This window comes from Rhamphochromis sp. 'chilingali', assembly GCF_963969265.1.
Source record: "Rhamphochromis sp. 'chilingali' genome assembly, chromosome: 19".
NCBI lineage: Eukaryota > Metazoa > Chordata > Actinopteri > Cichliformes > Cichlidae > Rhamphochromis > Rhamphochromis sp. 'chilingali'.
In genome coordinates, this window is record NC_137946.1 from 12,446,924 (window position 1) to 12,473,446 (window position 26,523).

Sequence of the window (26,523 nt, forward strand, 5' to 3'; positions counted from 1 at the left end):
TACAGACTGGTTTTGTTTTTCTGTGTAATGTCCATGACCAATCATTTGACAAGAAAAGATGAGTAAAAGTCTTATATAAGTAGATTTTGACAGGGTGGCCAAAAAGACACCGAGAAAGTCTATTTATATGTCTCTTTATCCTTGCTTCCCTGTGGGATTGTGCCAGTCTGTGTGTTTGTGTCTGTTTGTGTTTGATGAATTTGGAAGTTCAAAGCTGACAACGTTCAGCAAAAATAACAAAGTGATTTGCTTTGCCTTTCCCCCATTATAGCTGACATGATTTACAGCATTCATCCCAATTAAAATTCACTAATCCGTGTTTCATTTCATGTTTGAAAATGCTTAATTGTTGACCAAATTGTACAAATAGAAACGTGGGAGTCGACGCTGCGTTTGTTGACAGTGGATAGGACGCACTTGTGAGGTTATTTGGAAAAAGCAGAACAGCAACTAATAATCTCTGCTCTACGTCAGCTGCTCTCGGCCTTAGGAGAAATGTGAATATTATTAAATGTGTTAAAAGCATTACAGACGTCACATTCCAAAATAAAAACCCCAAAACAGACTAACATAGGCAGAAATGTGAGGAATCCTAAAATGTAAAGGGAGAAATGCTGGTAAAAAAAATATGTAAAATTTACCAGTGACTGAGTCTCAAAGGAAGAATGATCTAATGGTTCATTCCAGGTGCTCTTTCTTTTTCAGATCTCCATTTGCAGCAGTGGCAGATTACTCTGTGACCAGAAACAATGTTATCCAGCTATGTCTTGAGCTCACTACAATTGTACAACAGGTAACAAATATGAAATGATTTATTGTATCATATCCTGTTGTACTGTATTACTTCATACTGTACAGAGCAAACTTGGGATCATCACAAAGCCTCTGTCAGAAAAAAGGAAGCTGATCCATATTAAAGTATAACGGCAGAATTGGAAAAATACCTGGTTCTTTGGTAAATGTGCTTATGATTTTTAAAATGAAATCTCAAAAATGTTTCTTCATTCCCTGCATAAATTTAAAATCTTTCTAAACCCTAAAGCAGATATACATTTACACAATTTTTTCCCCTTTCAGTACATCCTGCTTTTTTATTAGTTTTAGATTTTGCAGCTGTCAGTGATAATGAGAAGCTGAAATTGGACTTGACTACTTCACAACTTGTTTCTCATCTGTCAGATATGCTTTCATGTAAAGCAGCATCCTAATTAGAGCCACCTCAAAGAGTGACCTAAAAATATATTCTAAAGTGATAGAAATGATAGATGCTTATCATAAACTGCAGTTTCATTTTATTGTATCTGGGTCTGTCAGTCATATAGAGCCTCTAAAGACCAGTTAAAACTAAGAGAACTATACAGGTTTTAGGTTGGGCTCTGTGGAATATAATGTTTATATAGAGTTAAGAGAAAAATTAAAGTGGGAAAACATTAAAAGTGAGAGTGAAAGAGGGCAAAAGGGAAAATAATTGAAGGCTGAGAGAGAGGAAGACTGGCAGAGTGAAAGAGAGAGGGAAAGATGTGCCTCCGCATTGGTGATTCATTTGTTTTGTGTTTGTGCCTGCCTGTGTGGGAGTGTTGGGGGTTATAGGTGCCAAGCTGCTCGGTTTTTGCTTATATCCACCTACAGCAGAAATGCCAATAATAACTTCATTTTGACAAATTCTCTTGAGGTAACAGTGCTTTCTGAATATTCCTCAGGACTGCTCTGTGTATGAAACAGAAAACAAGATCCTGAATGTGGTGAGTTTGAAATGTTGTTCTATCGAAGAAATAATTAAACTAATATGTGCAAGCCTGAAGATTGTATTTATCCCTAATGTGTCCTCCGCAGTGTAAAACACTGTCTGAAGTGTGCGACCAAATTATCTCGCTCTCCTCGGATCCCATGGTGTCCCAGTCTGCACATTTGGAGGTTGTGCAGCTCCCCAACATAAAATCCACTGAAGGCTTGGTAAGAGTGACCCTCCCTCAGACTCTCAGAATCACACCCGTTTTGGGGAAAGGGGTTCGGTTTTAATTATCCAGCTCAGATTTTGTATCTCACTTTTTCAAGACTTATGAAATCTAGATTTGAAAGAACTTTTTTAAAGGATTTTTTTGGTGTAGCTTCAGAAACCCAGCAGAAACATTCATGCTGCTTTATTGTAAAATAATAATAAGTACGTAATAAATTCTTATTAGTTTGAAAAGATACTATAATAAGTCAACAAATAAATGACACATTTTATGTAGACTACATAGCCACATAGCTGATTAACTAATAATTACAGGAAAGGCAGAAATTTGTAGGTATTTCTTAGGAGTGGTTCATCTATCACACAGTAATCCCAGGCATACACACCTTGTACTTCACTATACGTAACAAGGCGTACATAACAAATACACATAACAAGTATTTCAATATACTTTTCACAAACTTGAAATATACTTAAAATATCAAGATGTTAAATTGTTTTTCAGGTTTGATGAACACAGGGAAAAGCCAAAACAGTAAAGTACAAAACTTACTAATGTGAATCGTACTAATGACGATTAAACAGCATGACAGAGTATTTTGTTTTATACAAATATGGCATGTGCAAATTCTCTTAAGCGTTTCTCTTACTCACTGCGAACATATTTCTGCTCAAGCCCAGTACTAACTTTGCCTGATTTTCCAGTTAAAGTTTTTATAAATACAGTTTTCTAATGGAACAGCACACACTTACTTTTTGAAGCATACAGAGGCTATTTTCATTAAAGGCTTGGTCAAGCCTGACTACAGCTGTATATATATTTGGTTATCTGTACATACCTGTAGAGGCATCAAGAAGTAGGCATACAATTTTTCTTTTGATTACTTTATTTTGTCATATCTATCTCTGGAATTTCAACTTGGGGATAATAATGTCATGTCAAGTTTTCTGGGAATGACCAAAATTGCATTTCAAAGCAAACAGAACATCTGAAATATGGATTGTAGATTTTAAACCTTGCGTGCTGCTTTTCAGCACGATATCTAATGTAACTCACATTAGCTGACCCCAAACTAGGTTTTGCTGAGCTGGTGGGCATGTGAGTCAGTGGATAAAATGTGACATAAAAACAACATATTGGCCATATTCAGATGAGTGAAATGCAAGCAAATAGAATACAGCAACCGGCAATTCTGTTAGCACTTACTTTTAGGATTGTATATAACTGTTTAGAAGCAGAGAATACTTTTCTTGCACTGTATATAAACGCTCCCCTTTGTTGGACTCCATCTTTGCACTGACCTACACTCGGGCACAAGCTCCTTGCTTGGGGCCACAGTGAAAGCCCCACCCCCCACACATAAACGCTAGCATTGGGCATGGAAGTTCTTTCATCCGTTCAGTGAAACCTGAACACAACAGTGGGTCAAGTAGCCTAAAAATAAACCTCTTCCACTCATCTTGAAGACTGGCATGCTGCTTCTACGTTTCTGCGTGTGACTCGGTGTGTGTGTGTGTGTGTGTGTCACATAGTTATGCATGTATTTTCATGCATATCTGTGTGTAAATAGTTGTGTGTTTGTTTGTCTTGTACTTTTGACCCCTTTTAGTGAAAGCCTTGAAGGTTTTTTTTTTCTTTTTGCAGCACCAGACTAAAAGTATTTGCAGATAAACAATCATTTATCTTTGATTTAATCTGCTTGCGAGGGACTCGTTACATGACACAAGTTTGCAGAGTGTTCTGTGCATTTAAAGAAAGTGCACCCGTGTGATATTTTATGACTTTCCTCTAGTTGTTTAAGACTACTGAAACAAATTGAGATGTGTATAAAAGCACTTTCCCTCTCAGGCTTTCACTGAGTAAAAACCCAGATTTTCTACCAGTTTTGCACCACAAGCAGATTAAAACAAATGGAGATTTGCAAATATGGATTAGTCTGTACTGTAAATGACTGCGGGGCTGAGCTGAGGTGCAGATGATGCTGACTCCTAATGCTGTGCTTTACAAGGCAGTCATTTACATATCTGCTATATTCCCACAGGGCATGTATATCAAATCAACATATGATGGTTTGCATGTGATCACCGGCACCACAGAGGGAGTAAGTGCAAATGTCTTTCTGCTCACCTTTGCAGAGTTTCACCTCACTGTTCATTCACTATTTATACTTTACTTGAATCAGAGCTGCTTTTAATGACTCGGTCTCTCTGTTTTTCCATCAGTCACTGGCTGACCGCTGCAAGAAAATCCATGCTGGAGATGAAGTCATTCAGGTCAATCATCAGACAGTGGTATGGTCGTGTTCTTTCTCTGCCTTATTATTGTTGTTTTTAAAAGAAAATTTGTGTTATTTGAATTTGCACGTTATTTGCATTGCATTTGCAGATTATTTATGCAAATGTTTGTTTAATTTTGACATATTTTTTACATACATAAAGAAATTATGAATGCATGCTGTTGTTTTATACGCTCCTGCAGTTCAGTGCTTTTATGAGCCACTGCAGCTCAACTGTTATTGTCTAGGATACTGGCTGTAGTGTCTCTCGTAGTAGTTTTTGAGGGCTATCATGGGGTCAGTTGGATTTTCTGTTAAAAGCAGATCAAGAGGTACCTGCTTCAAAAAGGTAACTTGTGCTAGCGAGAGTTCTGTTTTCGTTCCTAGAAACTAGTGGTACACACACATTGTTTTTCTTGATAATTAGACGATTCTTGCTAGTTGCGATGCACCTGAATGCAACTACCAAATTTTAGCCTTCTTCTTCTTTTTTTTTAATAGATAGCAGAAAAGAACTGAAAAGCAGATGGGAAATGGAAATAATAAAGTGTATAATCCAGGCTCAAAGTGGGGATGTTGCTGTTCATTCTTTTTATTTCAATACATGGCTTTTTGACCTCAAATTGTTCTCAGCTGTCCCCAGATTCAGCATGAGCACTTATCAGCCAAAGTAATTGCCATTGTTTCTGTCAGTGAGAGGCATAACTGCACAAAATGTCTGTTTCTGCAGCGTACACAGCATGATGAGCAGAAATGAAAGGGAAAAAACTTTCAACTTTCACTTTTCCGTAGAGTGGAATTTAAATATAGCACCCATTGTTTAAAATAATTGCTACTTGTGTGTGCAACAGCGAGATTTATGATAATTACACAGCTCAAGTCAGATTCATTTCAGTCAGTCAAGTCACCCACTGAATGCAGCCATGTTTTGGAGAAAAAGTGGAAATGCAGAGTTGATTTTCATTTTACCGAAGCATGCGTCAGTCAGAGTCATGCTCCTCATGGGGCACCAAAGGAAAATGCAATGTATTCAAACAAAACTTCTACGGAAGCTATTTTAGCCTGTCATAGTAATGTAAATATTAGCATTACATAAGCCCAACACAGAAACAGCTAATTGAAATAGGGCCTTGAAGTATAGTATAAATGATTTGAGTGATTTTGCAGACTGATTTGCAAGACATTCTCAGCTCTTTCTAAACAACACGATTATGATGTATTGGTTGCCCGAAATTAGTATGTGGGGTAGGACTGAGTAATAGGTGTTCTCAAACAGAGGATGGACTCTTGCAGCAGCCTAAGTAGGCAATACATTACTGCAGTAGAGTTACATGCTGAGCTAAAACTCCACTGTTACTCATAAACATCGCTTAAACCAGCTTAAACATTGTTAATGCATTTAATTTATTATGGCACAGTGTAGAGCAACTTAATTACGGCTGATTGTTCACAAACGTTCCTTTGAGGGTTTAGAGAAACTGCATTGAACTAGATTTGTCTGTGATGGCCCAGATTACTGCCACCATCTCTTCTTACAGGAAAATGAGATAACAAGTCATAAAGAAAAGTTGTTAAATATCTTAATACTCAAGGACGAAAACACCACCAAGTGAAAAAAAACAAGGCATGTTATAAATAGTTGAGGGATTTATAATTAAGGCAGTAGGGAGTACTCCAGCAAAAAGACACAGAGCAGAGTTCACTGGATCTGAGCATCTTTTTTCATAAGAAGTGGATGTAGAAATGGCAGCTAAAGCAAACGAGTTACATCAAAGGAAACGAATGAAGAAAAAAAAATGCTCTGCCTTGTGATTAACTTGAAAACATGTAGAAAGACCTAAGGGTTTGCTAATTTGTAGGTTATTTTGGTGGTGTTGTGCACACAGAAGTAAATAACTCGTGACAACAGTGATAGAGTCTGGTGCAGGAATGGCCATTAAATGAAAAGCTTCAAACACATAAAATATCACATACACTATGGTACATTTTAACGCTCACGAGTTTTATCTGAATTTCCAGTGAGATGAAACAAAAGGAAGAAACCAATGACTTGATGTTGTATAAGAAACACTTTAAAGCAGAGCATTTCTTTACCAAGTAAACAGCTTAAAAAGCTGAAAATCAGGGATTTACTGTTTTAAATAAACACTTTTTTGTCTTCGCACAGAAGAACATTTTTTTCTCTACCATAGAATAAAGAATAAAAGCAAAGTGTCTGTCTGTCTGCCTGTTCAGTCAGTCTATGTCTTTAATGCACTTTCTGTGAAGAATTTCTGTGTAGTGGCTGTAAGGGTGAAAAATTACTTGGCAAGGAACAAAGTGATTGCCAGGTCAGAGGCTGAAAAATGTCTGGTACTTCAGGGTGCTTGAAATACACGAGACATACTGAAAATTCAGTGCGGTTGACCGAGCGGGGGAATTTTTTATTTTCCTCCCCAAACTGGACCTGGCATATTTGGTTCAGCAGCAGAGAGTGTTTCTCTGGGCGGGATGCTATTCGTGCCAAATATCATTAAAACTGGGTTAAAGAGTATTTACATGGCATGCAGCTGTTCGCAACACACAACATCAGGCTGTACCACAACATGGCAGGAGGCGTGCAAGATGCCCTGAGGCATCCAGCTTTGTATTAAACATCATCATCAACATGAACCTCAGAGGGCTGCAGGCTGTGCTACAGTTGTCAACCATCAGGATCCATGTGCATTACCAAAATAACAAAGTAACAGCACCTCAAATAAAACAGCTCGCATTTTCTGGTGAACTGAACTTCAAAAAAAGATTAGACATAAAGAAATGACTTCAAATCGTGAATGGAAACTACCTGAAATACAGACAGTTAATAAGAAGACTAAATGTGGCATTGTTACACTGAAATATCAGCTTCTTATGCCTCCTCTCTGATGATAGCATCACTGAAGACATTATGTTTTAAACCCACATCCTTCCCCTTTTCATGATCAGACTGTCTCAGGAATTTTTTGAAGAAATTTGTTCAGGTTTGGTCCAGCTGTTCATTTATACCATTTTAAAAAAACAAAACATGCTTTTTAAGCTCATCTGGCTCAAGAACCAATGAGCTTATGCCATGGTAAGGGGTCCATTGATAACCCATCCATTTGTCCAACCACAGCTCATAAGACTCACGCCTCCTGCTAAAGTATTGGTCAGAATTTAAACAAACTTACACACAATGATCACCTAACGGGTCTTTGCCCATACTCTTCTCAAGATTAATGTCACCTTTGTCCTTTTTACAGGCATTTTAACCTGTTAATTGTCATGAATCTTGAACTGGGTGAGCTACTAGTATCATTGATGTTCTGGTTGGATCCAAAACTCAAAAATTGTTACATTTTTCACATAAATGTCTAATAGTATTGAATGATAAAGTAATAAAGTAATGGACAAATGTCAAATTTAGTCAAGTTTTTCTGTAAGAACTCTTCTGGTTATTATTCAGGAGCATAACTCTGGAACTTAAGGATACATTACAACCATATTTCAATATTGTTCAGATAACAAACTTTAGAGCCCACCTATTAAATTCTATAATGATCGCTACATATGTGAGTCTACAGAGACAGATACTGCAGCATGAGCATCTGGCAGATGAAGGTGAATTTTTAGAAATGCAATAGCTTAACAGTCCATCAGCTAGTTATATGAAAATTTCTGTGTAATAGTAAAAAACTGATTACATGATGACGGTCATATTCTCAAATATGCAAAGGTAAACTTCACTAATACATATGGCAAAAAAACAACAAAAACAAAACACTCCCTGTTTATTTAGTCTAGGCAATATTTCCAGTTATTTCTGCAGTCTAAGGCATTAAAATGCCCGTGTGGGTTGAGGAAACCCTTATTGAGCTATTCTTGTACACTAGGTGGGCTGGCAGCTGAAAAATCTGGTGAACTTGTTGCGTGGAGATCCTGCAGGTGTCACCCTGACGCTGAAGAAACGCCCCCAGAGCACGCTCACGTCAACCCCTGCTCTGCTGAAAAACATGAGATGGAAACCATTAGCTCTGCAGGTATGATGACTGCCTTCATGCTCCACAGATATAGCTTTCATTCATGTTTCTGTGTGGCTGTTGATGTTGTTCGCTTGTGTTCATCTCTGTGCCTGTGGTGAATATAAACGTACAAAGCTAAACACCAAAAAATGCGATCACCCTAAAATAGGTAGAATATAAAATGAGAGTGTAACATGAATCTGCTTGTAGAGTAGCGTCCAAACTAATCCACTTGACTCCACCCACTTTGTGATCATAACTTTCGACTTTAACACTTTTTTTTTTTATCAATTATTACATGTTTGTAATGCACCTTACAAATCTCAAACACTCTTCTTTTGACTAACTGATGCCCAGCATGAGCCATACAGATTTTGACATTTCAGCCCTAAGTGGCATCTGTTGTCCTACTTCAGCCAAACCAATTACAATATTAGGACCGTGTGCCTGCGCCAGAATGGGTGGAAATGAGAGGGACGTGTATTAAAGTAGTCCAGCCTTTCTTTGAGTCCCATTCCAGAGAAAATGTTTTCTCCCCCTGAGGCCCTGAAGCGCAGTGCTGCTCAGCCTCCTCCCCCTTCACGTCCTCACATTCTTCTTCTCCACCTAAATCGAATCTGCTATGTCGCTGGCATTTTTCTGGGGCAAAAAAAAAGAAAAAAGCCAACCAGAGACTGTGGTGTTTTCTGATCTGAGCTGTGACTAAAATTTAAAATGTCAAGGTATTCTGCTAAGTTATTGAAAAGAACATTGCGCGGTGACTCATATAATGGTCTTATGATGGAGCACACAGACCACTCAGTGTTACATCTCAGCTATTGGTCAGCGCTGAGTTTATGCAGCATAGTTTGAGTAATGTCTTATTAGTATTCTATTGTTGAAAAACCTTTTTTTTTTGGAAGTCGATGATTTCTTGCGATTGGATTACATTTCTCCGACTATTCAAGTTAAGCTGACGATGTTGCATATTCTTATTCTTACAATACATTCGGCAAATTTGTTTTACATTGTGGTGCTTAAACACAAAGACATGTTTTCTTTAGAAAACAGTCTACTGTACATAACAAGCAAAGTAGGCTACGGCCAGATCCTCCTTGACCTGACTAAGAGGGATGACTAGACCGCACGCCAGCCTCTCTTCCTCTGTGCACCAGTTAGAACTAAAGCATCAGAAACGTACAGTACACAGCTCATTTCATGGTTGAGATGCTCAGCTGCACAGTCTGAACAGAGTGAACACTCCCGAACTGACTGACTGAACTGCTGAGCTCCAAATTTTCATTGTGTCGGTCCCTGTAACTGTTTCTCTCGCTCTTTCTCTCTGTCTGCCTTTTTCTCTGTCTTTCACACATGCTCACACATACACATACACTCACTTACACACAGCCAATCTTCCCTCAGAGCCCCAGCAGCAGTGTCGCTACGCCGACCAGCACTTTAAGCACTCCGTCCAGGAGGAGTAGCTGCGCCCTGCAGGACCTCTACATTCCCCCTCCTCCAGCAGAGCCCTACACCCCCAGGTGAACGCAGATGTAAAACACAGAAAACTTTGCTTGCTTTGCAAAAGCTTTCCTACCAGAGTTTTCTGCTCTAAGTGTGACTACAGGGCAGTGTTTTTATGTGCACATTATGTACGACACAGTCATGTTATTTTATTGAGTGAAGGTGTACCGTTGTATCAACAATGGCAGTGAGAGGAGGGGAGTCTGTTTTAAAAGATAGAGGTGAAAAACAATGAAAAATATGTGAAAAAAAGAACAAAAAGGAATGCACAGTTCATATTTTGAGAAATCTTTAATGTAAAACAACCACTGACTCATTAATTACACCTTGCTGGTGCCAGGTTGGACCCATTTGTGCCTTCAGAACTGCGTTAACTCTTCATAGCATGGATTCAACAAGGTGCTGGAAATGTTCCTCAGAGATTTTGGTGCATATTAACTGGATTATATCACACAGTTGTTGCAAACTGCAAATCAGCTGCACATCCATAATTTGAATCTTCCCGTTTCACCACAACCCAAACATGCTCTGTTGGCCTGAGATCTGTTAACTGTGAGTAGTCAAGTCGTTGTCATGTTCAGCAAACCAGTTTGAGATGATTTGAGCTTTGTGATGGGTGGGATTGTGATTGGGTGGTATCCTGCTTAAAGCACCCATCAGAATCATGGTGAGCAACAATACTCAGGTAGTCTATGGTGTTTAAATGAGGCTCAATTGGCACTAAGTGTGCTAAGAAAATATGTCCCACACCATTACACCACCAGCAGTAGCCTGAACTATTAATATAGCATGGTTCCATGCTTTCATGTGAGGTCTGACCCTACTAACTGAGTGTTGCAGCAGAAACTGAGACTCATCAGAGCATCCAATGTTTCTCCAAGTCTTATCCAATTTTGGTGAGGCTGTGTGAATCGTAGCTTCAGTTTCCTGTTCTTAGCTGATTGGCAGTGGCAGCATGTTTTGTCTTCTGCTGTTGCCTGTCTACTTCAGGGTTTGATTGACCTCTTCCGCATACCTTGGTTTTTAAAAAGTTGCTATTGGCTCGATGCGCACTGGTCATTTTCCTCTGGCCCCTGACAGAGGAGAATTACATCAATATGGCATTTTCACACAGAGAAGTGGTGCTCCTTGACATTTTCTTTTTTCCGTACCAAATCCCAGCAGATCAGCAGTTTCTGAAATTCTCAGATCATTCTGTGTGGCACCAAACAGCCCTGCCACGTTTAAAGTCACATAAATAATTTCCAATGCTTGGTTGGAACTTCAGCGCGCTCTCTTGACTATGTCTACGTGTCTTAATGCATTAAGTCAAAGCCATGTGTTGGCTGACAAAATGTTAGGTTTCCCCAAGAAAATTGTTTGGTGATTTAAATTTTACCCATCAGTTTGATTTGTCAAAACTTTTCAGTCTAATTTCACCCATTTTTTTTTGCCACTTTGCCACTTTTTTGACAACTTGTAAATACATAAAAAGAGTAAATGATGCCATGCAATGAAATTCACAGGATTACCCATTTTAAATAGGTTAGTTTGCTGCATTCATTGCTATTGAATGATATCAGTCTGAGTTTTCTACTACAATATCTAGCCTAGCTCATTAGCTGTACCCTCTGCTGTTTGGATTAACTCTACAGGAATGAGTGGGACTAAGAGAGAAAATGAGACAGTGAGAATCTTTGTTTTCCTTTTTGTTTGGTAGCAAATATGATGCGCAACGTTTGGATAAGCTTTACAGTGAAACTTCTGAACATGCAGACAGCTTGTTGCACCTCACGGTGGCTGCAGGTGCTTCTCCCACACTCTTGTCACAAAGTTCCCACAAGAACGGAGCCATGTCACATATTGAAAGGCTCGACTGGTGACACGAGTAATAATTAGTTCCTCCTCAGATTTCAGCTTCTCTCATATGCAAACAACAAACACAGTGCATCGTGTTCTGTGGATAAAGAAACGCTCTCCTCTGAGAGTCATAGAGAAATCGTGAATTTTTGACTGATGCTTGAAAGCTTTGATTTCCCAGGGTCAGCTCCAACACGCGACTACAGATAATAACTAATAAAGCTACACGATTAGTATTGTTTACCCAGAGATATTTGTTTCTGTGTAATGTTTTACTGAATGTATTGTCCCAAGAGGATGAATCTTACTTACTTTGGATATCCCCAAATGCCAAATCAGGCTGGTGAGCATTATTGAGCTAAATATATGAAGTTTGTATTTGTCCTCAGTGGATGCATGTTAGAAATCTCATGTTAGTGATCACTATTTGCAACTGGTTTAAAGAAAGGGAATATAGCTACAACAATATGTGTTATGAATTTTAAATCATGAATAAATACCATTAAAATACCTGGACTTGTACCATTAAAACCATCAAAACTGATAATAAATTGACCACTGCTGTTGAGAAAAAAAAGGTGTTGAATGGGGAGATGTGCTCCTTATTTTTCCCTGCTGCTATTTCCCTGATTATTTTCTCTGTGCTGTGCTTTGTTTGACTTAATACACGTGTAATTGCGTAAACACTACCTAATACCATAAAAACTAGAGCACAAAATGTGTAGGAATCTGCAGCTGAATATACTCCTGTTTGAGTAATGTTTGTTCAAAACTAAAGTACATTGGCAGTGGAAATGATTTAGCCCCAAGAAATCTAAGTATATACAAAAATATATATCTCCAATGGGGACAGATGGGCTCGGAGCAGAACAACGTCTTCTCTCTGATCTTATTCCAAACCCTGACAATAAAATGACTTCCTGCTTTCTGTTACCGAAGAGATGACAAGGGAAGTCTGCCGGATGATGATCCTCAATCAGATGTCCATGTGGCAGAGGGATCTGAGTCACCAAACTCCTACTTGGATCAGGAGTGTCGAAGGCGATTTCCTCTGGTGGAGGAGGATACTATACTGTACTGTTACGAGTACGACCAGAACCAAGAGGGTGCATCAGTCCGCAGGGGGAGCACGCCCACCTACGGTAAGACCTCTGCCTCATCCGAGGATTCACCGCTGTAATCGTGGGAGCCAAGAATTTAAAGCCGTGCAGATGTGACGTCTTAATGTTTCTAGGTGTTTTTGATTTGTGTGTGTGTGTGTATGTGCGTGTGTGTCTGTGTGTGGGGGCAGGCTGTGTAATATTGCCGTTCCCTGTGCCTCCTTGCTCTAGGGAGGCTAAGGCCCATATCAATGCCAGTGGAATACAACTGGGTGGGAGACAACGAAGACCTGGCCAAGCTGAAGAGAGAGAGCAGGAGAGGTGAGTGGGAGGCAGTGGGAAAGAGAGAAAAAGAAAGGGAGGAAGAAAGGGACAGAGGAAGCTGAGGTGAGTGGGAGGAGATCTCATAATATCCTCACCCTCTCAGATCTCCCAGCCAAAAAGTAGAAGGATAAGCTGGCCTGTCAAAACTGATAACATGCTGGATATCAGCTCCTGCCTGTATCTCCTCCATATGTTCATTATCTATCACAGCTCTCCCCCCTCTTCATCCCTCTCTCTGTTTCTTTTTCCCTCTCAGCTTCGCCGTGCCTCCAAGTTTGGATATAAAAAGTACGCTGTTGCTTTGGCAACTGTATAAATATATTTTCCTAAGATTTTCACATTTTGCTGGTGACTGTTGAGCTAGGTGGTAAATGGAGTGGGAGGAGACTGAATTGCTTTATTTCAGCCTTAAACAACGACTTGAGTGATGTGTTTGTTTCCTCTGAGGATGCTGCTGATATGTTGCTCCTTTGGGCTTTTCAGAAAAAGTGATGGAGCTATATTTATCTACAAGAGGCAGTATTTGGAAGTTTTGAGGGCTTCCTGCCTGACAACGGCTTCCTTGGTAGATGTTTTAACACTTTTCACATATTTTAAGTGGAAAGTCTTGAACCAAAGTCTTGCCGATAGGCAGCAGATTCGGTGTTTATTGACGTTAGTAAGAGCGTGTCGTTAGGATTTAAGGAAAAAAAATATAAATCAGTTTTGGGTTGTTGTGATGTGTATAATAGTCTGCCTCTGTTGTGTCCCTGCAGAGAATTCTCTGATGCATTTTGAGAGCGAAGACAAGACCTCACACGAAGACTTCCTCCTGGGTCGCAGCCTGAGTCAGAACAGGAGGAAGACCGAGCGAGGAGCCAGCCCGACCCATTACACACTCGTCCCTGCCCTCCAGATGGAAGTCTCCCGGTCCACGTCTAGCTCTGACTCTGCATCCTTGTATCACGTTAGTCTGTCCTGTCCACGAAAAGTGAAATCATTCTTTGTCAGAATCCACACCGGGATTTATTTCATGGCGTCATGTGTTTTGTTTTAATTTCGCAGGTTTTTGAACGATCCTCATTGCTTTCAAGATCAAAGAAAAAGGGTAAAGGTAGGATCATTTTTCTGGGATTGAATTTTACGTGCATGCTCACTTGTACTCAAATCCTTATATAAGCAGGTGCTTCATAAGTAGAGTTTTCTGAGCCCCCTCCTCTGTTCTGCTCCCCTGCTGGTGCCTGCAGCTGGAAGTCCTCTCACTTCAATCAGCAAACGGCGGATTTCCTGCAGGGACTTGGGTCAGGGCGACTGTCAGGGCTGGCTGTGGAAAAAGAAAGACGCTAAAACCTATTTTTCGCAGAAGTGGAAGAAGTACTGGTTCATCCTGAAAGACACGTGTCTGTACTGGTACATGAATGAGGAGGTGAATATGATCGTTCCCATAAAAGAGCAATTGATATGTTTTAGACTTCATTCTTCAAGCTGAACTTTGAATTGACTCTCTGTTTGCTTATCTCAGGATGAGAAGGCGGAGGGCTTCGTCAGCCTACCAGAGTTTAAGATAGATCGTGCCACTGAATGCAGAAGGAAGTTGTGAGTGCCTGTTTTTACCTGAACACCAAATATAAATGTGCATTTCTTTTGCATTTAGGCATGTCACATATTTGTACACAGCCCTATAAACATCAGTTAAGCGGTTATCTTCTGCAAACTGGTTCCTGGCAAGAAAATGGGCTCATTCTTAATGTCTGTTTTGGGCCAGATTTTATCTTTTCACCTGAGAAATGAGCAAAATATGTAATTTGTTTAAGCTTTTCATACAGCTCTATACTGAAAATTTAATGGACTGACCATTCAGAGTGGTGGGATCGAGTGCCTGACTCACAAATAGGCAATATTCTGACAGCACAGCAGATGTTATTTAGTTTAAGATGTTAATTTAAATCTGAAATTATGAAGACAAGAGAGAAATTGCTGAAGCAGCAGCTGTACTAATAGTTTTTGGTATATTACTACAACATGAAATATTACAGTAACAAAGATCTTTAAAAAGTCTGCTGACTGAAAATGTCACTGAAGAAGGGTGTGACACATTTTATGAGTCAAACTTGAAATAATTCTAAGAAATTCTTGTGGGGCTTTTTGGGCCCGGAGTGCTTTCTGGTTACAGATGGAGGGCTGGAAGCGTGATGAGTATGTGCACATGCATTTAGTAATTGAGTAAGAGGGGAAGGCTGTGACGTAGTTGATGATTGGGGCAAAACTGTAAGTTTTAAGATAAAGACAGGCAGATACGAAACACTGCAAACTGTGTGCAGGATTAGAAAATAAGGTGATTTCTATCTTAATTGGAGCATGGCTGCCTCACAAAAATTGCGTTTGGTATCATTGCATAACTACCTTCCTTTACTACAGTGGGCTTAATGGAGCTATAGCTTGTACTATGTTTTAGGGAAGAAATTTATTTAGGTTTTTCTGTATAATTAGAAAAATAAATTTAACTTTTGGTTATTTTAAGAGCTATTCTTTCTAATTTTAACTTGAAAGAAAAGAAAATTCTCCAAAATTTTGCTGGTCTAGACCAGGGATGTCAAATGACTCCAATACAGCCCACTGAACAGCTTTGGAAACTGTTAAGCAGGGCGTAGGTTTTACAGCTTTTCCTACTGATAAATACCTTGCCCATGACTATTTATGTTACACCAACATTTCTACAATTGGCCCACAGTAACAAAACAAGCTAACTTAATTAATAAATAAATAAATAAAACATTTTCAGTCAGTCAACAAAAATAATACATCCTTTATGTTTGTTTTTAATGTTTTTGAATGAGAGGACTGTCTAGTCAGTGTGCTACCAGAAACAAATAGTAAATTTATATATTTATTTCTTATAATTTAAGCCCAAACAGTCTTCCTGAGAGATTTCTGGCACTTGTTTTTCTTATATTACTTTATATTATATTTGAATATAAAAGGCCTTGGAGTGACTGTTGTTTTGAACTGGTGACAAATCAACATTTGAATTAAATTGGATATTTATGTATCAGGGAATTAATGTGTAGTTAAGTTTACTAATTGAAGTGTAGTTAAATGTTTCAGTGGTTTGGCTCACTTAAGATCAAATTTGGCTGCATTTGGCTCACGGACCGTTTACAACAGTCGAAATGATGTTTTGCTGCGGTTTACTGTGAGCTTAAAGAGTTAAAATCATTAGGAGTGAAGGATTAGATGGGTTTTGTCATAGTGGTACAGTAGGTACAATGGTTGCCTCATGGTCGAGTTTGAATCTGCTAGATAGCTGGTGCCTTTCTGTGTAGAGTCTACATGTTCTCCTGGTGCCTGCATGGGTTCTCACTGGGTATACTGGCTTCCTCCCACAGTCTAGACATGTGAGATTAATTGGCAATTCCAAATTGGCCATAGGGGTAAACCTGAGCATGAATAGGCGGTTGTCTGTCTCTCTGTAGTTGCACTGTGACAGGCGACCTCTGCAGGGTGCCCCCTGCCTGTCACCGAGTGATAGCTGGGATATTCTCTAACGCCCACAACCACGAATGAGATAAACAGAAGGATGTATGACTTGATGGGTTGCTGTTCAGTACTGAGTTAAACAACAGGAATATTACAGGGTTCGGAGTTGTGTTTAATAATTATGGCTCTATCTTAATTATTTATCTTAATGATGCCCTTCAGCTTTTGGGTTGAAGACTGTGACTGTATATAAATGGAATCGTACTTCATGAGGCTGACTCCAACTTGTGCAACTCCCCAAAATAATCAAAGCGCTTTATCTCATGACGCGCAGTCTTGCTGTTTTGGTGTCAGCATGAATCAGTATATGCACGGCCATGTGTCGGTTTATTTTTCCAGTCGACAGCATTCACATGGAAATGCGAGCCATACGTTGCTGTCCTTCTGCTTACGTGTGATTAAATATGTCCCTTTTAGTGCTTTCAAGGCTTGCCATCCGAAGATAAAGACCTTCTACTTTGCTGCGGAAAATGTAGACGACATGTCCCGGTGAGTTAATGAGGCTTTTATAGCCGTATTGCACACTCCCCAAACATTTAAACCCATACTGTCTGCAAACTGAATCCCCCTACTAATAGACTGCCCTCTCTGTTTGAAACAAAGTAGTTTTGTAAGTTTATTAGTCAACCAGTTGAACACACACACGCACACACACACTGGTATGAGATGTTTCATTGGATGTTGAATTGCTGTGCGTCAGTGCTGTTGTTCTCCCCCACAGGTGGCTTAGTCGTCTCAGTATGGCAGTGGCAGGCTACTCTGAGCAGCAGGAGAAAATGCGCCAAGACCAAGGTGAGATTAGTCACAGTCTGTGTTCACGGTGCTGCAAGAATTTCTTCAGCTGTTACAGGTCAACAGTTATATAAAACTGATGATTTCTAAGCAGTGGGGCGTCACGCTGTTGCTTTTCGATTGAGGAATTACGTACATAAAAGTTGAAACAAATGCGTGAATAATTATTTTGCCTAGTCTTCATTTGGCAGAGGTTTTGATTTGCTGTCAGAGGCTCACAGCAGTAATTAAGCTCCTGTCTTTACTGTTTAGAACTGGAGGTGCAACAACTTTTGCACCACAAATGGACAAAACTGGTTGTTCCAACATTAACGTTTCTTTAAAAAAAGTGACTGTAGAGATGACTCCATTTAAATTCTTGCTTCTTTAGTTTGGTTCACTTGCTTTAAAGTAAAGACTTCTTTGTCTGAATCTTTCCACTGGGAGATGAGCTCATTAATTATTTATTTGACTGTCAAAGTTTAGAAGAATTACAAGGAAATGAATTGGGGATTTGAAAATTATAACTTGGCTCAGAGTAAATTTGATGCTATGGCCTGGAAAAACAAGACCAGATGCAGAGGATTCAATATACAGATTTAGATCAGCAGCAGAGGCGTTGTACTTCCGCTTTACATCAGATTCAAGAATCGCTTCGTCGTGCTGAGTATAAATAGTAATTTTAAGGGGCTGAATAACTTCTTCAGCTTCTTAAAGATGGACCGGAAATAATGTAACTAACCCTTGCGCTATTTAGAGGAGCCTACGTAGGAACCTTGCATGGGTGGGTGGGTGAGAGCAGGTTTATCACAAGCTTCATGAAAACAGGGTCTTTTGCTTTACAGAAGAGTTTCTAAATTAGAACCATAACACCTCCAGAAGACCTATAAGGAAGTTCTCACATCTTAGATTCATCCTTTTTCACACTCCAGAGTGGACCCGGACTTGTACATCACACCTACCCATCCACACTCCTGCCACAGTGCCCTTGTCAGAGCTGTTAGTCAGAGTTTGATTTTTCCGACCTTATGCAGGTGTTCAGATTGCAAACTGTATGCGTGTGAGAAAAGTTACCCCTTTCTGCTGCATGTAGAAACAGTTGATTTTGCTTGAGCCTAGAAGTATTAACTCAACAGTACTTTTGTACATGACAGATTACTGGAGTGAGAGTGATCATGAGGACATGGAAATGCCCTCAATGTCCAAACAGGACAGTCCACCACCACCTTATGACACCTATCCCAGAGCATCCTCAGTGAGTCTGTCAGCCTGTAGTTCAGAAATTTATGGTTGATTTACTGAATTTTCCTCAGTGGCACACGTCCCTTATTTTTCTTACGTCTGTTTGTAATTAGGTGAGTCCTTACCTTGAACCGAAACGCGGGCATCTCTCCTCCTCTGACACCTTTCAGTCTCGTTCTTCTCACGAGGAGTTCCGCTCGGAGCCTCAGGAAGGCAGCAGCAACAATGGCATCTCCCCCGGGCCAAAGACGAGCAGCCATCGAAACTCGTGGCACGACCAGATGGAAAGCAACACACGGATGCACTACCTCCAGACGTTTCCCATGGAGGAATCCTTGTTATCCCAGGACAGGGACCAGTTGGCGATGGAGTACCGCAGGCAGGCCACGCTGCCTGCACAGCGCAGTCTGCTGCAGGAACAGTACAGAGCCCTGCCCTTGCCCCTCAGGGCCAGTATTGATTCAGAGGCAGGAGGAAAACCTCGCAGCTTCACACTTCCCAGGGACAGCGGCCTCCATGCTATCCTGGCTGCCACTGCTGCTTCTGATCAGGGGGAACCGCAGGACTATCCACTGGACCGGTCCAGGGATGCAGGTCAGATTCCTTATATGAATTTTCAGATTTACTACAGTATGCTGCCTGTCATGAGAAGCCAAACAGTTGCAGTCTTCTCTTTTGTATTTATTTTATAACATTTTTACAGGATTTGAATTCACCAAAGCCCCTTATGATTTAATAACACTATTAGGCTATAAAGCAATAGCAACATGCTGCTATGGCTAATGTAATCACAATTGTAATCACAGTGTCCCCAACAAGTCTTATTTAATCACTGTTTTGGAAACTTTTCTGGGACAAGTAAAACGCTTCTCTAAGTGGGCTTTTTATTTATATATTTCATGTTACAGAACCAAATGTCTAAACCCCGTATTCATCCAAGACCTTACTTCCAGCATCAAACCAACATCCTATTCCAAAGTGACCATGGATGAGGGAATGAGATGTGCAAACTGTAAAATCCTGCTGCACTCTATAGCTAACAGAAAAACTAATAAAATAATTATTTTCCTAAAAACTGTTTAATGATGGATTTTTGGGCTATATACCAATAAAGCTTAGGCCTCAGTCACACAGCTGGTAACCCTCTAGCAACCTGTGGTTGCTAGAGAATGATATGATTGGCAGGTGGTTGCTTCTAGTTGCTAGGAGGGCACTGCAACAAAAAAAGTCCTTGTGATTGCTTTGCTTATTGGTAGATTGCCGCTGCTGCCCACAGTCTGCATGGAAGATATTGATTTATCTCTTAATACTAGAAACTGATTGGTAGTGAAACTGGAAAGTGCAACGCAAGCTGCCTTCAGACTATTGCCTGCCTCACTGCTGCAGGTAATATGGTTCAAAAGGCAGGGCAGTGGAACTGCAGTGGTTTGCAGCGCTGCCTCACAGCAAGAAGGTTGTGGGTTTGAGTCCACTGGCCGGACGGGGCCCTCCTACTTTTAGTTTGCATGTTCTCACTGTGCATGCTTTGGCCTCTCTGTCCAATTTGTTGGGTAATTCATGACTGTGAAAAAACTTGGCTGAATCTGTGCGTTAGCCCAGACTGGCGATCTGTTCAGGTGCTACGTCACTTCTCATCCTATGACAGCTGGGATAGGCTGTGACCCCACTGAACTCCACCCTGAATTGGTTAAAATGAATGAAATCTATGGATGGGTTGAAGTATTCACATATGCTTGGGAAGATTTTTTTCGTTATTAGCACAAGTTGACATTCTTCTCACAAATTTGAGGCATATTGCTTCGATTTAGACAGTCAGGCACCACCTCTTACAATAAACAATGCTATAATCACCGTGTCTGCTGTATTCAAGAGAGGTCAACAACAATATCCACTTACGTTTAATCAAAAGCGTTAAATACCTCTGAACTGAAAATCAGTTCAGATTAACACATTTGGAGCCTGACAGGTGGCTGCGATGAAGAGTTCCTAGAGCTAATCTGACAGTTTTGTGGGGGTACAAAAATGTTGAGGTAGAGATGAAGACGTTGCACACTTAACAGCATCACTGAATGGTCCTGCTGTGAGAGCCTCTCCTGCTCAGTGTTATATGCAGATCAGTCTTTTCATCAGCACACGGCTGTGCAAATGCGCTTATTTGTCATCATTTATTTTATTAAAGCTGCTAACAGGCAGTCAGAGCCAGCAAATGTCAGAGGTTGAATACTCGCTATTATTGCTTTATTGGATTGGATTTAAAGCCAGCCCATTCGCCATCCCTTGAAGTCCTCCGGGGAAGTTGTCTAAGTGAAACGAAATTTAGTCTTATTTGATACTGATTTATCTTGGCAGCCCACTCTCTTTTTCTCTCTAGCACACTCTCTAGCTCATTCTTTCGCTTTCTCTCTCTCCTTTTTCCCTCTTGCCTGATCGAGATGTTGTCGTGCCTCTCGGCGGTGTTTGGATGGCGAGGCGAGGAGGAATCCTTTCAGCCCAAGTTAATGTTGAATTCAGAATGGGATAAAGAAGCTCGCCCAAGGCCCCTCTCTTCTTGTCCTCATTTATCTATTGCTCCGTGGGTTCGGTCTCTCCACCACTTCCAATAGGGATGAGAAAGCAGACACAAAACAGGCGGCAACCAAAGCGCGATACATTTCAAAGCACAGCCCAAAAGCCTCAGAATGTACCACCCTGCTTCCAAAATACAAAACAGTGTGTGACAACTCACATAATCAGAGCCCGAGTGCAGTGTATGAGTGTTGGCAACAGGGGGCAGTGCATGAAAACAGGAGACAAATGGGGTTTGGGTAGCTTATTAGAATAATGCATGAGATTCCAGTTTCCTAGGTTTAAGGTCCTTTTTCTTCCTTTATTGCTGTCTGAAGAAAAAAGCACAAATAATACATGTAGCTCTGACTAATGTCTTAAAAACAAAAGAAATGTTTGCTCATCTCGGGAGACGTCCATAGGCTACATAATTAGTCAATAGGCTAATCAGTAAAAAATGAAAACTAGAATTGATTCATCCAATTAGCAAAATGTTTTTTTTTAATCACTCTAGGGGGAGCATTGTTAGAGGGTGTGAAAAGGTAACAAATCTCAGTTTCGACTTTAGTTTACTAATATATGTTTTTTGGTGCATTTTGTGTCTTGCCAGGCCATGGACGTGACTGCAGGATGCAGACGGACTCTCTGGTAGATTTGTACCGTGCCCTGGAGCAGACAAACCTGTCTGATCACAGACCAGCCAACCGCCTGGAATACAAGCGCTCGTTTGTCCGCCGAGTTAACGACCCCCTGCTGAATGACAAACTTCACCGCTTACGAATTCTCCACAGTTCACTCAATGTATAACAACACATTTAAGCATGAATTATTGTTTTATAAATGAGTTGCATTTGCTGATTTCTGATTCGTGCTTTTATTTTCTTGCAGAACGTCCCCCTTCAAGACACAAATCGATCGTTGGGTTTTTTAGGGTAGCCTGTTGAGAATCGGTGTGGCGGTGACAACTAAGCTATAACACCTCTGTCTGCACTTCACACAGCTGGTGTCCCAGTGACAGAAATGAAAGGCACCAAAAACCATTGTTTACCTTCTTGGTTCTCCATCTCCTCTCCTTTACAACACCTTCAACTGCAGTCCACTTGCAGGAGCACAAAGACTCGCTATCCCTATTTGCCTCATCGCTTTCTTTTTAGGATGAGGGCTTTAACAAAAGGCAAAAAAAGATGCCTGGCTTGATGAAATAAGTTATAGGCCCCCAGGGTTTATGGCAAATAAGCACTTTGATTCCATGTCAGAAATTTGTCAGAGAGGTTTTTAAATCATTGCTCAAGTGCATGGCCACGTCCCTTTGCTTCTGTTGAGTTGTTTGAACATTATGCTGGAGTTGTGTGCAGCTGCTCATTGTGCACAACATTTGGTTATGCATGTGTGTTTGATTCATGGGTATGTTTGTTGTACGAGTGTACAGGATGCTATATATATATATATATATATATATATATATATATATATATATATATATACACACAGATATTATGATATTACATTACAGCAAAAGTGACTACACGGTGTTTTGGGTTACTTATACAAATTGTAAATCAAGTGCTGTGCCTCAGTGATAGTGAATGTACATTGTACTTTTCCAAGAGAGGTCAGAGAAGACACAGAACGCAAGCTATCCCTCAAACCAGAGGCACAAAAATAAAAGGCTTGGCAATAATGAACTCGTATTGTAAATTACAGATGAACGATCAGAATAGTCGTCTATTTTTGTATGCATGCTGTCTACCTGATTGTTTGTAAGACATTTTCTCCACCCCTCGGCTCACCCGCAGTCCCTTACTCACCCACACACACTCATGCACACAAGCGGCACAGTGTATTTTAAATTCTTATACAAACGGCCCCAGAAAATTGAATCATTTTCTTTCTGATTGTGCGCCGTAAAAAGCAGAATAACCGTATTTATTAAGTGTTTAATGTGCAAGCATGCTTTGTAAGACTAAAACATTGTACCCAGCCATGTGACTCACATATCACACCTGTGCCATATTGTAGCTGCATTTTTTTTTTAAAATAAAGTACATACATGAGAACCTCTGCTGAGTGTTTTTCTTTCTTTTTCTACTTCCCTCAGTAATGATGAGGCTGCTCAATTTACATGAAACTTCAGGTTTTCTCATAATATATAATTAATGGAACACGTGGGAATAGTGCTCTGTTTAGTGCAGGTATAACTGTTTATTTAGATATGCTACTACTGGTCTAAAGAAGAGAAAAAGCCTTTGTAGAAGCAGCACTGCTCGGCACTGTACGTGTGCCCATTGTGAATCTCTGCATGACAGTTGGTAGGAAAATCCAGTGTCATTACACATAACTTTGTTGACAAAAAATCAGTCAACCTCCACAAGGCACAGAAAAAAGACAGCCTTTAATTTTCTGCCACGTCCTTCTGCAGATGCCAGGTACTCCATCCCACTGTGTTTGTGTAGCCAAGGTATTGCACTATGGCCATATGGAGATATTCAAATGGGACTTGTGATTGAATTGTAGTTGAAGCTAACAGAGAGTGGAAGAGAATACCCCAAATTGAATTGCCAGGTTTCACACTGCCTCATAGGTGTAAATAGTAATGACTTTTTTGTTGTTGCTGTGATGTATATTGCATTTATTCTGCATGACTTAGAGTAATGTTGCAAGTACAAATTTTGCTGCTACCGACTGGAAATTAAGGAGCGGTCCCACAAATATTACCCCACGATTATACTTAGTAATATTCTTGTTACTGTGTCAAAACACACATGATTAAATGCATTTTTCTTATATCATGTTCCATATTAAAATGTTTGGTTCATACCAAGAAACCCTCATTATGTGTTTTCCTTATTAACAATCCTCTGTGTCTACAATCTGTATTTTATACATTACATTACACATGCAAAACAACCACGATTGCATGCAGACAATATTTACTTCACCAGATTTCAGCACAAAAGTCTCAGTGTCATAAAATCAAACTTGTAATTCTCATTTAGATGCCTTTTTCCCAGTGTATCCCCCTTTAGAACATCAGAGGTAATAACCTGTGTTTACACAGCGGGATCATTTGTTCTCCAGGTACTTCTAACAGGTCAGCTTTGCTTTCATCTCACTCTCATTGTAAAGGAGGTCATAATCGTATCCAGATAAATAGAAAATACTGGCTGCTAATAAGACTCATCATCCATTCACAGGAGTTCTTATTTATTTGTTTGTTTGCTACATTTAAAAAACTAAAGACAGATATAGGATAAAACAGACTGAACAGAAAATTTAAATCATAGTGCTGACACGTGTTAAAACAATGCAACTGTTTGTGATGTGAACAATTGAGCTATTTGTTCTAAACTCTGACAAGATGAGCTGAACTACACTCAACAAAAATATAAATGCAACACCTTTGTTACTGCTCCCATTCCCCATGGGATGGACGTAGAGACCTAAAATTCATTCCAGATACACAATATAACCATCCCTCCCAAACAGTGGTCACAAATCAGTCCAAATGTGTGGTAGTGGGCACATCTGCTATATTGAGATAATCCATCCCACCTCACAGGTGTGCCACATCAGGATGCTGATCTGACATCATGAGTAGTGCACAGGTGTACCTCAGACTGCCCACAACAAAAGGCCACCCTGGAATGTGCAGTTTTGTCTCACAGCAAAATGCCACAGATGCCACAAGCAATGAGGGAGCGTGCAATTGGCATGCCGACAGCAGGAATGTCAACCAGATCTGTCGCCCGTGCATTGAATGTTCATTTCTCAACCATAAGCCGTCTCCACAGGCGTTTCAGAGAATATGGCAGCACATCCAACCGGCCTCACAACCGCAGACCTCGTGTAACCACACCAGCCCAGGACCTCCACATCCAGCAGGTTCACCTCCAAGATCGTCTGAGACCAGCCACCCAGACAGCTGCTGGAACAATTGGTTTGCACAACCAAACAATTTCTGCACAAACTGTCAGAAACCGCCTCAGGGACGCTTGACTGCATGCCCGTCGTCCTCATCGGGGTCTTGACCTGACTCCAGCTCGTCGCCGTAACAGACTTGTGTGGGCAAATGCTCACATTCGATGGCGTCTGGCACGTTGGAGAGGTGTGCGCTTCACGGATGAATCATGGTTCACATTGTTCAGGGCAGATGGCAGCTGAGAATGTCCCAGTTCTTGCATGGCCAGCATACTCACCGGACATGTCACCCATTGAGCATGTTCGGGATGTGCTTGACCGGCGTATACGACAGCGTGTACCAGTTCCCACGAATATCCAACAACCTCGCACAGCCATTGAAGTGGAGTGGACCAACATTCCACAGGCCACAATTGACAATCTGATAGACTCCATGCAACGATGTGTTGCATTGCATGAGGCAAATGGTGGTCACACCAGATACTGACCGGTTCTGGGTCCCCAGACCCCCAATAGCGCAAAAAACTGCACATTCCAGGGTGGCCTTTTGTTGTGGGCAGTCTGAGGTACACCTGTGCACTACTCATGATGTCAGATCAGCATCCTGATGTGGCACACCTGTGAGGTGGGATGGATTATCAATATAGCAGATGTGCCCACTACCACACATTTGGACTGATTTGTGACCACTGTTTGGGAGGGATGGTTATATTGTGTATCTGGAATGAATTTTAGGTCTCTACGTCCATCCCATGGGGAATGGGAGCAGTAACAAAGGTGTTGCGTTTATATTTTTGTTGAGTGTAAATTTCTAAGTCCAATGCTTCTGTTATTAGGTTAGGCCAAAACCGAGTCACAAAAAAGGTCTACACACACATATTCACTCACAGGGTCTTGGACTTCATATATTTGGGGATATTAGCCAAAGTATTACAACATAACTTCCTCTGTGCCTTAATTGCATGTATCCATTTTGTATTTTCTAAGCAGTTACAATCAGAATCAGAATCAGAATCAGAAACTTTATTGTCATTGTCACAAGAACAACGAAATGAAGAATGGTCCCCGATCATTGCATCATCCCTAGCAATATCAAAATATAAATAAAAAAAATAAAATTCAATAAATAAAATAGATAGAATACTTAAAATACTAATAAGATGTAACAGTAAAAATTCACATACATTCCCACACACAAATTACAAAGTTAGTAATTTGTGATCATCAGATTTTGGATAAAATAGATAGATACTCCTAAAAGTGTATGAGGAAAAATAGTGAAATTCCAGCCCAATAACACAGGAATTACACTGCATAATTGCAGGCATCTTAACAAAAATGTTGCGACAGCTGCGATGAGGCTCAGGATTCATCCAGGGAAGGGCTGTGTTACTGCAAACAATTCCATGCAAAAATTTTCCATTTACAAAATGAGAAACATGCAAACAGTGAAAACAAAACTCTATTCATACGTGCAGACTCAGCCAGACGTTACATACCAGCCAAAATGACTC

The 26,523-nt window shown here is 40.4% G+C and overlaps 2 protein-coding genes across 4 annotated transcripts in view; one reads left to right on the forward strand and one right to left on the reverse strand.

The window, feature by feature from the left end:
• LOC308386496 (connector enhancer of kinase suppressor of ras 2-like) overlaps positions 1-22,547 on the forward strand; it is a 31,354-nt gene extending 8,807 nt beyond the window's left edge. The window contains exons 4-22 of one of the 3 annotated variants that reach the window (XM_080866079.1): positions 688-793; positions 1,701-1,742; positions 1,834-1,953; positions 4,000-4,059; positions 4,181-4,249; positions 8,124-8,270; positions 9,639-9,772; positions 12,534-12,736; positions 12,926-13,015; positions 13,774-13,964; positions 14,063-14,111; positions 14,245-14,423; positions 14,520-14,593; positions 16,952-17,023; positions 17,256-17,326; positions 18,460-18,560; positions 18,661-19,141; positions 21,702-21,892; positions 21,980-22,547. In XM_080866079.1, coding sequence (XP_080722205.1) covers positions 688-793; positions 1,701-1,742; positions 1,834-1,953; positions 4,000-4,059; positions 4,181-4,249; positions 8,124-8,270; positions 9,639-9,772; positions 12,534-12,736; positions 12,926-13,015; positions 13,774-13,964; positions 14,063-14,111; positions 14,245-14,423; positions 14,520-14,593; positions 16,952-17,023; positions 17,256-17,326; positions 18,460-18,560; positions 18,661-19,141; positions 21,702-21,892; positions 21,980-22,027 — 2,428 coding nt within the window. In that variant the 3' untranslated portion in view covers positions 22,028-22,547. The remainder of the gene's footprint in view (positions 1-687; positions 794-1,700; positions 1,743-1,833; positions 1,954-3,999; positions 4,060-4,180; positions 4,250-8,123; positions 8,271-9,638; positions 9,773-12,533; positions 12,737-12,925; positions 13,016-13,773; positions 13,965-14,062; positions 14,112-14,244; positions 14,424-14,519; positions 14,594-16,951; positions 17,024-17,255; positions 17,327-18,459; positions 18,561-18,660; positions 19,142-21,701; positions 21,893-21,979) is intronic. The other 2 variants (XM_080866080.1, XM_080866081.1) reach the window with 2 other exon arrangements.
• The window catches only part of LOC308386962 (lysophosphatidic acid receptor 6), a 222,117-nt gene that overhangs the window by 64,789 nt on the left and 130,805 nt on the right, over positions 1-26,523 (reverse strand). The gene's annotated exons all lie outside the window — the stretch shown is intronic.